The following is a 12,184-nucleotide window of genomic DNA, read 5'->3' as shown; positions in this document are numbered from 1 at the left end:
ATCATTATGCAGGCTACATTCTGCTCATGAGGCTGCGAGACAATAAATAAGAAGAACGGAGCTGCGGCAAAATAATGGATAAAAAGAGTGAGGCTATGGTCAAATAATAAAATAAATGAAAAAAAAAGTGCGACTGCTGCTTTCTCCGTTCGCCATGCTGGAGAGAAACCGTCTGCGCAAATGAAGAGCAGAGTTGGTGACATTAACTACAGCTCTCATCTGATTGGCTGAAAGGTACGAGTTGCCCTGCCTCTGCCAGGAAAGTCTCAAAAATACACACACACGTATCCGGGGGGAGTCGTACGTGAAAGAGGATTTGCACATTCTCATTTAGGATGAACTCGCAAGTTTTAAACATTCAAAACTTTTTGTACACTCTTATACACTTGCAAATCGTGTTTTGGATTTGTGAAACGTATTTCATGAAAATTTATTTTTATTGTGTGCACGTGAAAATTTATTGTGAATATAAATAAATATTTTACGCACGTGAATTTGGTTTTATGCATGTGAATTTGGCTACGCATGTGTACATCGTGTCTTTTGCGTGAATTATTATTGAGTCTAATCTGTCTCCATAAAAATGTGTTTGTGAAGTTAAAGGGACAGTTCACCCAAAATTCTGTCATCATTTACTTACCCGCCACTTCTTCCATACTTATCAGAGATCTGATTTTTGCATAATAATAGAAACTAGAATCCATTGAGTATTCCAGTTATAGTGTTTTTTTGTTCCTACTATGAAAGTCAATGGTAAACAGATACCAGTATTGCTCAAACTATCTTCTTTTGTGTTTAGCAGTGTATAAAGTTTTTGAGCTACTTGACTAATTGAGTACATTTTCAATTTTCGGTGAACTGCCATTTTAATGGCCAGCAGAGAACAACCGCCATATCAAAGATAAGAATAGAGGGCCCTGTTGTGAAGGAACACAGCTTGCATTTGAAACAGGCAAAGAGAGCAGACAGATAGAAAAGAGAAGTCACTCACAGAGCTATCACAGAACAATCGAAATGCAGAAAATATAAGAGGGACATTGAAATGGAATCGGACACATTTTGGCCAACTAATCTCACTCGTTTCTCAGAAGTCAGGAAACAATGAACAAATACAGTGACATCAGTAAGTAGACAATGAAACAGTAATATTTAACGATTAAAGACAGAAACGCATGCTGTATTTGTGGTACATCACCACGCTGTTGAAGAGCTGTATTTAAGTAAGTTAAAGCTCCAGTTTGCCTTCTATTTGATGATTAATATATTAATATTAATAATATAATAAGTATTAGTTTTCTTTAGAATAACGATGGTTTTATTGAAAAGACAGATATTCATACCTTCTCCTCTGTTTCCGCGGGCTGATAGGTGATCACTCCATCTTCACTGCATTTGGGGAAGCTGGCCTTGCAATTGCACAGCCACTGGAAAAATTAAAAGGCATGAACAGCAAGTTAAATAAAACAAGCAGGGATTTTTATTCATTTATTTAAAACTACTATAATGAAAATATTGATAAATATCAAATGTCTATTTTATTCAGCATTGATGCATTAAAGTGAAAACAAATCTAAATGTTGACAAATCTGAAAAGAAAAATGTTTCTGAAAAACTAAATCAGCAATTTAAAATGTTTTATAAAGGCTAATGTGGCATAGAGGACTGTAGTAATGATGAAAAAATTGATGAATTGATGAAAATGATGGAAAAATTCTACTATGCATAACATGAATTTACTTTATACTTCAAAAAGAAAATATTGCATTTAAAATGTTTGACAACAATTATTTTTACTGTCAACCAAAGACTTGCTGTGCATAAGTACCAACTTTGAAACATTAAAAAATAATGTAAATGTAATGTAAAGTATAAGTAACTAATTACATAATTTAATATATTTAATATATTTATTTTATTTAATATATATATATATATATATATATATATATATATATATATATATWTTTTTTTTTTTTTTTTTTTTTTTTTATATATTTAATTTTAACTAGAGCATCTAGACAATTGATCGGACATACTGATATGACTGCCTCCTTTTTGTTGTTGTAGGTCTCCAGATACTCCTGAAGCTCTAACACACTAAACTTCATCTTCTCCAATAGCCCGTAAGACACAATCTGAAATTCAAGAGTAAAAAGCGCATTTCAAAATGGCATTTACCCTACTCTGAGGGACATCATCCAAACACATGCAAAAAAAAAAAACAACTTACAGTGTCTGCATCGACAAATAACGTTGGACATTCGGAGCAGGATGTGAGCATCTGGGATGACCTTAAAAACTTCGCTCCAATCCCGCGAAGGCCATCGCCAAGATAACCAGCAGCGTCACAGGTCAAGGTGCAGAACTTGGACTGTATATTCTGCAAGTCAGAAACAAAATATCCAGTTTGATCTGCCTGAAAACAGCTTGTTGTCAGAATCAATAAAATATAATCAAAGATGTTGCATGTCTTCTAAAGCTTTGGCACACTGAGTTGTCGGCTTTGTGTGACGAACCAAAGAAAATTCCAGTTAATGAATAAAATGTACGTCATCATTTGACGTCAACAACGCAGCCACATTTTAGACGTAACAAACAACTCACTCATTTAGTTGATCCATTCCACTTCTGAAAATTTACTGAAAAAAAATCAGCTTCCATATTTGTGACAACACAACTCTAATCTATTTATAATTTTTTGATCTAAGATTACATGAGATTAAGTGAGAGATGTAAAAACCATTGTAAGTGGATCCGTGTATATTTCGGTCATTTGATTTTCACTTATGAAACATAAATAAAAAATAAGCTTATTTCATGGTGAAAAATTGATAAGCATAAGGTAAAAATGATTTGATTATCATTTTTTATTTTGCATAACAATAAATAAAATCACCAGAAAACAAAAAAGAAAAAAGGCTTGTTTTTATATTCCGAGAGGCTAACTCGTTCACACAAGCTAACCTATAGGCTACTAATTTTTCCCACTTAATTATGTTTTAAAAAGGTATTTACTTGTGATAACAGGATTTTATTAAAACATATTTTTTTTATTAAAATGACATATTTCTTGCACAAAGGCTCGTTTTTAATATCCATTTCTAAAATGAAAATCCAATGACCAAAATATACAGTACACAGACTGAAGTGCCATTGGAAATTCTGTTCTAAAATAAGCATTTTTATTAACCTCCTTTGTTTGTATTAAGCTATTTCACTTAAAAAGAAATGAAAAAATATATATATTCTTTGCCATAAAAGTAAGTTTCACTGTACTTTTCAGACCTTATTTTTACCTGTTTAAAATCATCCACTTGTAATTGATTCCACAACAATGCATCTTAAAGGGACAATACATCCAAAAATAAAACGTATGCCATGATTTTCTTAATCTTGAATTGTTCCAAAGCAGTTTGAGTTTTTAGCTTTGTTTTGTTAAACACAAAAGAAGATATTTTTTTTAAATGTTGGAAAGCTGCAACCATTGACTTCGCTAGTAGGACAAAACAAATACTGGGGAAGTCAATAGTTAAGAGTTACCAACATTCTTCAAAACATCTTCATTTAACAAGTCAAGGGTAAGTTAATTGAAGAAAAATGCAGAATTGTTCTTTTGGGGGTGAACTATCCCTTTAACACCAGGTGTAAACAGGCCTATGAGTCACCTGAAAAAGTGAGGAGAAGACTTGGAAGGTGTAAACTGCACAGGAGCCATCTGAATCGGCCACCAGCTGGTTGAGATGACTGCGCCATGCCTCCTCGGCATCATCGCACATGGTCGGCTGGAAGGCGGCCAGGATGGCGGAGAAAAATGGAGAAGGCGGAGGAGAGGAACGCGACTCTAGAAGCAGCTCCTCCTTTTCTTCCTCTGCTTGTGCCACAGAGCTGAACTGCTCTCCAAAACCACTAAAAGAAAAGAAGGAAAGAACTATAAGGCAAGGGGTGTTTAAATCTTGGAATAACATTTTTCAGTTTTTACCTTTAAGATACACAGGACCAGAGGCAATTTTAATTAAACAGAGTTTCTTGAACACATTTTGATTCTAATAACAACAATTTGTGTATTATTAGATCAATATGTGCCATAAAGACTAAAGAAAATACAACAACTCTTAAATTATGACTTGCATTTGGGCACTTTACATATGAATTTAGTTTTTATTTTGTTTTATGCAAGGTTGTGATCGAATTGTTCTTTACAAACCTGTGATAACCATGTTTATGATGTCTTTTTCATTGGATGACACTTTTGGTCTTATTTTATGAGCTGTTTTATTTTTGTAATTATGCATTTTTTTCTTCTTCATAGTTTTTAGATTATAAGGGGCCCTATCATACACCTAGCGCAATGAGGCACAAGACGTGTATGGTGTGATTTGAGGCTATTTTCAGACCAGCACAACTCTAATTTTCTTGTTTTGCGGCACATTGTTTAAATAGCAAATCTATTTGTGCCACTTTGTGGACTCATGGGTGTGCTGGTCCGAAAAAAAACAATATCTCCCTGCCTTTTTCATCTCAGCGGGGATTTTTTCAGTTTATTTATGACAATTTGCATTTGTATAATCTTATTATTATAAGAAGTAGTATTTATTATATGTATATTTATAATTGTTTTAATTAAAACAAGTTTAGAAGTTAAGGAGACCTATGCATCACCATATGGGGCATCAGAATAGGATGTGTGTTTGGACATAACTTTTTTGACCACACTTCATTATTATTGTTTATTTATTAGTTTACGGGAAATTAGAACTGAATTTAGAGATAGTTTTGAAACAGATCTTTGTGCTTAACAAACAAATTTAAATATATAGGCTAATGAATGTCTTCAGTGGAGTGAGTGTCCACCATTTCCTTACTCCAAGAAAGTAAAGTACAGAGGCCGAATGGAGGAGGCTCGTTCTTTATCCTCACGCTGCAGATGGTCTGTTGACCTGTTTTCTCGCTTGTGAAGCATTTAAGTCCGCCATGTAAATAGCAAATGCGCCATGGCATGACGCAACTGACTCTTAAAGGGAATGGGAGATGAGACTTTGATTGGTTTGATGCATGTTATGCTCAAAACACACCCATAACTCATTAAGAGAATAAGCACAACAATGTTAGACTGGGTATTTTTCTGTCCTTAAAATAGCAAATGTGGATTCGGACATGCCATTAATGCTTTTGCACCATGCACGTCAGACTTTGCTCCTAGATGGTTAAAAAAGAGCCCTGCGTTTTCTTTGTTTTTTATAATTAGAAAAAAATTAAGCTGCAATGAATCATTTCCTTTATTCCTTAATAAAATATATAAAAAGATAAAAAAAAAAATTTCACTTCCATGGCTTTCTACCAAAAGTTAGGAGTTTAAACCAGTACCTGGGTACACAGCTCATCTCGTCAGTAAAGAAGTTTTCCTCCCTCTGAGGTGTTTCCAGTGTTAGGATGTCTGAACAACTAAAGGCAGGCGGTGACTCGCAAATGCAGAGTGAGATATCGTTCTCATTAACAATGCCTTCTTCTTCCTCAGCTGAATCCTCAGCCTGGTTTAGGACAGAAAGTAAGAAAGAAATGATCAGCATTCATCATTAAATGAACTACAGCACATATAAGTATTAGTCATAAGCCGGGGCCACTGACACTATTAATACTATACTGTATGTAAAGATCAGATTATATGGCTGACTATATTCACACTACTTAATTATAATCCTATTTTTGATAAAAATATATTGTATAATACATTTTTATGCCTATTTAGTTGACAAATTAAATATAAAATGAAACAACATATTTAATTATACAGAATTCACTGACCTTTCAAGTCTAAAACTGTTCCTGCTGAGAATCGTTTCTCTTTTCAGTCTTTAATATTTTTTTTCAGTAATGTCAGGTTGAAATGTATTAAGAGACCTTCAAAAAAACATGGCGGACTAAAATCTGATCGGTCAGGTCTCCTGTTTACGGCCACAGGCAATGGGTATGCACTCTCTTTGTTTGCACCCCAAGCATTTAGCATGTAAGTGATGTTAGCCTTGCCACCCACAGAGAAGCCATACACATTGCCCAAGTGGCCTCTCTCTAAGACAGTGGTAGACCTCAAAGATGATTAAAAGCCATAAGCAGAGATATGGTTAGCAGATTTAGCTTTTTAAGAAGCAATAATTACTTGCATGTATGAATCTAATGCGCCCATTCTAAAAGAGCGGGTAACAGAAAAGCAGCATTAGCCAATTACTACATAAATCCTACGAACAGCAAAACAAAGGCACCAGAAAGAGAATGCAAGCACAGAAAGAGATTATTTAAGCTGTGTTAATGGAAAAACTCCAGAACGGAGGTGCGGTGTGAGTAGGAATGTGTTTGCCCCCATAAGTCAGCCATTTTGAAGCTCTTATTCACCCGATGGTTCGAGCCCTCGGGTAGTGGGATCTCAAAGCTTGGTGTTGAGGTGGAAAGAGGGATTTGGTCAGCTTGAGTATTGTCAAAGGAGACAGGAGGAGAATCCATGGGGTTTAGATCCTCTGTAGGAGACAGGCTGACATTCTGAAAAAAAAAAAAACCCAGAAAGAAGTCATTAAGTGAATAGTAAGTAAGTTTAGCAAGTAATTTAGAAGTAATTTATATATAAATTTTTGTAATACAGATTTTTTTATAGATGCTATATTTTAGTTTTGAAAAATAAATTTAAAAATAAATTTTGTTTATTATTTTTAATTTTAAGCTTTTTGTGAAAAAACTTGAACACTAGTAATTCTGTAGCAAAGCTTAGTCAAATCAAAGATAAAACACTCAATGTGTTGTTATTTTCCTATTAATATTTTGTTTCATTCTTCATGTTAAAGTGGCCCTATCATGTTATTTTAAATGTTTCTAATTTAGTTTTGGAGGTCATCTACAATGGGTCAAAAACACTTTTATTTTTTCCACTTATATACAGTGCTTAGCATATATAAATACACCCTCACATCTTTTAAATTCATATTTTTAATAGGAAGCTATACAATATTATATTTGTGCATATACATTAGATTAGTCAGTACTTGTTGTGATCATCAGTGGCGTTGTCTCCGCTGCCAATTACTTCCTGTAGCCCATTATAATCACCAGCAGTGTTTTCCTTATTGAAGATTATTACTGAACGAACTACAACTGCCAGAAATCCCTGCGCTCATCAACTGCTAGAGCAGCTGACAATAATCCGGACATTCACACACAGACACAGCTGCTGCTCATTTACACTGATTACGAGGACTATAAATACACCTCACCTTCATTCACACATTGCTGAGTCTTGTTTCTATCACGAACATTACGAAGCATTTTCACTGGTTTGTTTCCTGCGTTTTTGACTCTAGTTCCTCATTGTGATTCATTGGCACCTAGTCTGACTTCTCGCCTATATTTTGACCTCAATTATTGAATTGCCCTTGTGTTATTGTTTTGCTCCTGATTTTGACCTTTGCCTGTACGACCTCAATTAATAAACTGAGTTTGAATCTGCACTTCTGTTGCATATAACTTTCGACAACGGTCCAAAAACAAGTACAGCTAAATGTATATGTTCAAGAAAAATATTAAATACAAATTTAAAAAAGAGGAAAAATCAAAAGCAAAAAAAAAAGAAAAAGAAAAAAAAGAGTTTTTTTTTTTTTTGCAACATTTTCCTTGAATCTAATTGTATTATCTTTTAATTTCTAAATATGTTTGGTTATTGAAATATTATTTTAATTAATATATCTATTTAATAAATCTATTTTGTTTAAATTCACCAAAACACATGCCTAGAAATGGATAAAAAAATATTCAGTTAGTTATTATATTATATTCAATTATTCAATTAATATTCAAATATCTTCAACAATCTTCATTTGAAACATCAAGCAACTTTCAAAATGCCCTTCACTCTGCACAATCATAGACATCATTATTATATCCAATCAAGAAATTGTCATCACAGTATTTCTGTAATAATTTGTGACTTTTTTTTACCCCAAAAATAGCAATAACTGTATTTTCCATCAACCTTAAACACTCAATCTGACTGAAAAAATGTGTAAAACCAAATTGAACATTACCAGCTGTGAGGCTGAGAGGATCTGGCTGGCTGTGAGCGACTCTTCTTCAGAAGACTCATCAGAATCATCGTGGATGATTGGACACAGGCTTGGTGAACTTCCAGAGAGCTGACTGTCCTCCTCCAATGGCTGAGCTTCGGTTTGGTCCAGGCTGTCAATGGAGCGCCTTCGTGCACCCCAGTTAAAGCTGTCAACTGTCTCACCCTGTCACAGAAAGAGCAAGAAAAATAAAAAAAGACTTGTGAAATTGTATATGGTACTGTACATATTATAAAACACAGACAGTCACAGGCTGTAACATGCTTGAAATGTGAAGGTGCTCAGCCTGTGACATTCTTTGTTGGTTAAGGTTATCTCTATCCACCTTTCTCCACACAAAGAATAAATAAAATAAAAAAATTTAATTTAGGGGTTGCACTTCTGGTCTGGTTTGGTTTCCCAGAGATGGGTTGCGGCTGGAAGGGCATCCGCTGCGTTAAAAACTTGCTGGATAAGTTGGCGGTTCATTCTGCTGTGGCGACCCCGGATTAATAAAGGGACTAAGCCGACAAGAAAATGAATGAATGAATGGACTTCTGGTTTGGGGAACGTCTATTCAAAATAATGGAACAAAAAACTTGAAATGACAACTACAAATAATCAATAAGTGAAAATTGAGTGAGGGGTGTGTTTGGCTTTGTGCTTCATTTGTATCTACCATGAAATAACTACACTTGGTGCTTTAATGTGATATTAGTATTACAGATGCTTCGGATAATTTTCTCTACACTGTAAAAAATAAATTAACATTTTTCCATATTTTGTGATTCATTTTTGTATACTTTTTTTGTTGTTGAAAAAGTGACATTCTATTGAAATTTTAACAGTTTTTAAAGTGGTATATTTTCTGGGTGATTTTTAGTTTGTTAAAAACCTGGTAATAAACTACAAGCACTTTGAATTTATTTTACAGAATTAATTCTGTATTTCTTACACAATATATTGTTTCAAATTACTCAAATATCACTAAAAGCCACACTTTCTACATCAAAAGTCGGCAGAGCAGAGATCAAGGCTCCAAAATACAACTTCATAACAGTAAAAAAAAAAGTTAATCACAAAATACAGAAACAGTTAACAGTGCACAATAATATCCATATATTTATAGCTGTAAAAAGTCTCTTGAGTTTTTGGGGGTTATTCATGGTCTGCTGAATGTCATTTTTTAAAATAAGTTGCCTTTTATTATTCAATGGATGAAGTGTGAGAGGAATAATGACACCACATTGTACCCAGGTTTTTAAAAACAGATTGTTTTACAGTTTTACTCCCATGATTCGCATAAAACCTCATGAAGCATAGGAAAAAGGTGGATATTTATAGAATAACCGCAGCAGTGAAACAGCAATAAGGGAACACATTTCTAAAAGATTCTTGTTCAAGTAGAGAAAGTAATAAAGTACCCGAAGGCCATTTCCTTTGGAAGAAGCTCAAGTTATCACTGCAGCCACATGCCTTCATCAGAGTCAACATTCAAATACACAGATTCACAATAATGTTTTAAACACTGAGGACTCTTTCACTGTCCACTTCTTTTAAATTATTTTATTTTTGTCCTCATGATTAAGCATAAAATGCCCAAAACGCAGTTTTAAATCATTTGAGTGGTCTTTAACACTGTTATATCTAAGTTTGGATAAAAAACCTGATGGCTTTATAATTTATTCACATGGGGCAATTTATTTAAAAGGCTGAATCTGCCCTTTTAAGTGTCTCTGTGGTATTGCAGCCTCAGCGAATTCACAGACTGACCTCAATGCACCGACTCTAATGATTTCATAAGACACTGCAAACTACTGTAGAGACAGCCAAGCCATTAAAATGCAGACATGTTGAAACATAATAAAAACCGCATAAGGTGACTAAATATTTGTAGATGTTAACCACAATTAAATGCTTGGACTCAGGAATAATAAAATGTTCATGAAAGAAGTTTCTTACGATCACCAAAGCCTCATTTAATTGGCCAAAAATAAAACACAGTATTACTTTTAATAATTCTCTAATGAATAGAATCTTCAAAAGTACAGCATTTATTTTTATTAAAATCTTTTTTAACATTATAACTTATTTACCATAACTTTACATTTACATTGTCTATATTAAAAACCCCTTATGTCTGAATTCCTTGTGTTCCAATCTAAATATTCACATCTCAATGATATTCATAGAGTTCATAGAGTTAATGTGTTTTCAAATTGCTTAAAAAGTTTTTGCCAGAATTATGCACATGCATCACACCACAGAATGTGAATAAACACATCTTAGTCCTATTGCACACAGCACAAAACTGGAGGATTCCTGAGCTTACCTGCAACTCCTTGATGGCACAGACATAAACAAGGAGAGGAGAATGCATTACAAATAGTTCAAGAATGTTACAGGGATATTGTGCAAACAGTTTATCTCTGACTGATACTTCGCAATAGTTCAGTGCTCAGCACTGCTTTCCCCAAAAGGCAAACTCTTCTACTGCAAAGTTTGTTCCAAGAATTTCAGCAATTTATATTGTTTTCACAAGCAAGAAGAAACCATTTTAAAAATAAGATTTTTTTTCACCTCTCCATCTTCCAGTTCTACATCCAGAAAGTCAAAATCCCTGAATACACGAAACTGCTGTTCGGAAGTGGTGTCATCCATGTTTTCTGTATCCCGTGTGCCGTCCTCAGAGGAAACCAGACTGGGCTGGTGCTCAATCAGTTCCAGTTCCCCACAGGAGGAGAAAATCACCTGCAGGAAAAAAGTGCTTCAGTATGATTGATGACCAAATTTCACAGTTCTAGGTACCACTTTTGATACAATAACATAAACTATTTATAACTTATACTGTATGAATGTTTTTATGTATTTGAAAACTTTAAATATTCAAAAAAACAAATTATTAATATTAAGCAAATTAAGCACATTAAAACTTGAGCATATTTTCCCAAAATTACTGTAGTAAATCAACAAACGAGCAAATTACAGTTAACACAATGTCAAACACTTTTAGATTTAGTCCCACATTTTAATATTATTGGTATTCTCAAAACTCTGCATTCTGTACAGAGCAGCTACAATACTTAAAGCAAATATAAATCATTTACTTACAATCAATGATTGGAACAATTTGTTAGTTATAATGAAAATAATTAGAGCTTTCACTGAACAAACTTTGTGTTAGTTTTTTTAATTCGTCCAGAGTGGATCTTTTTACACAGGAAGACCTCTAATTGGCCATTGTATACAGTCATTCATCAATCATGCACCTAACTGGCTGCAATTCTCAATACTGCAAAACTATTTGTAAACAGAAACCTGTCATTCAGAAAATTTCCTTACGCAATACATATGTTATATAGTGTTATTTCATTTTTTATGAGAAATAAACTATAAGATTTGTGCCTTATAAGTAGGGCCAGGCAAAATCTGCAGATGTTTTTTGCTATTTCTGCACAAAATTTTGTAAATGATTTGCAGATTTATGCAAAATGATTTTGGCAGTATTATAACTAAAATTCTCTATCAGTCTATCGTATGAAATATGTAATAAAAGACAGAAAATATTACTTCACAAAATGTATTGTAAATACATCATAGGTCACACTTTATTTTGATGGTCTGTTTGTTGAATTTAAGTTACATTGCAACTAATTCTTATTAGATTATAAGTAGATTGGTTGGTTGGGGTTGGGGTTAGTGTAAGTTGACATGTACTTGCAAAGTTTCTTACAGTCAGTTAAATGTCTGTTGAAGGAGCAGTATCAACAGATATTAAGCAGACAGTCAACTAATACTCAAATGGACCATCAAAATAAAGTGTTACCAAATCATATGAACATTTTCATATTTGTCAATATTATTACTGTAATATAAAAAAAAAAGAATGAATATAAATGACATAAATAGACTCAATGATGGGTTAAATATTTGTGGAAATCTGTGGATTTCTGTGCGGGCAGTTTCCTTGTGGGTCTGCTTATGTGTTATTATTACTGTGAGTTCACAATTTACAATAGTGAGATGTAAACGCACAATTGCACAAAAAAACTTCAGAAGTGAGATAACAAGAAATTAACATTCTGTGTTTTTTATTCATATGG

At 33.6% G+C, this 12,184-nt stretch overlaps 1 protein-coding gene across 12 annotated transcripts in view; it reads right to left on the bottom strand.

Moving 5' to 3' along the window:
• frya (furry homolog a (Drosophila)) overlaps positions 1-12,184 on the bottom strand; it is a 132,409-nt gene that overhangs the window by 8,445 nt on the left and 111,780 nt on the right. For 8 of the 12 annotated variants that reach the window (XM_068213764.1, XM_073923799.1, XM_021466457.3 and 5 more), the window contains exons 51-58: positions 10,662-10,832; positions 8,064-8,267; positions 6,388-6,531; positions 5,365-5,528; positions 3,666-3,906; positions 2,231-2,380; positions 2,037-2,135; positions 1,341-1,424 (exon numbers count right to left, since the gene is read on the bottom strand). In XM_068213764.1, the coding sequence (XP_068069865.1) occupies positions 1,341-1,424; positions 2,037-2,135; positions 2,231-2,380; positions 3,666-3,906; positions 5,365-5,528; positions 6,388-6,531; positions 8,064-8,267; positions 10,662-10,832 (1,257 nt within the window). Of the gene's footprint in view, positions 1-1,340; positions 1,425-2,036; positions 2,136-2,230; positions 2,381-3,665; positions 3,907-5,364; positions 5,529-5,802; positions 6,532-8,063; positions 8,268-8,897; positions 10,423-10,661; positions 10,833-12,184 lie in introns of those variants that run through there. The other 4 variants (XR_012390916.1, XR_012390917.1, XM_073923800.1 and 1 more) reach the window with 3 other exon arrangements.

This window comes from Danio rerio, chromosome 15 (genome assembly GCF_049306965.1).
Source record: "Danio rerio strain Tuebingen ecotype United States chromosome 15, GRCz12tu, whole genome shotgun sequence".
Taxonomy (NCBI): Eukaryota; Metazoa; Chordata; class Actinopteri; order Cypriniformes; family Danionidae; genus Danio; species Danio rerio.
The sequence above is the reverse complement of the archived record's forward strand: the minus strand, read 5'-3'. Positions and strand labels throughout refer to the sequence as shown.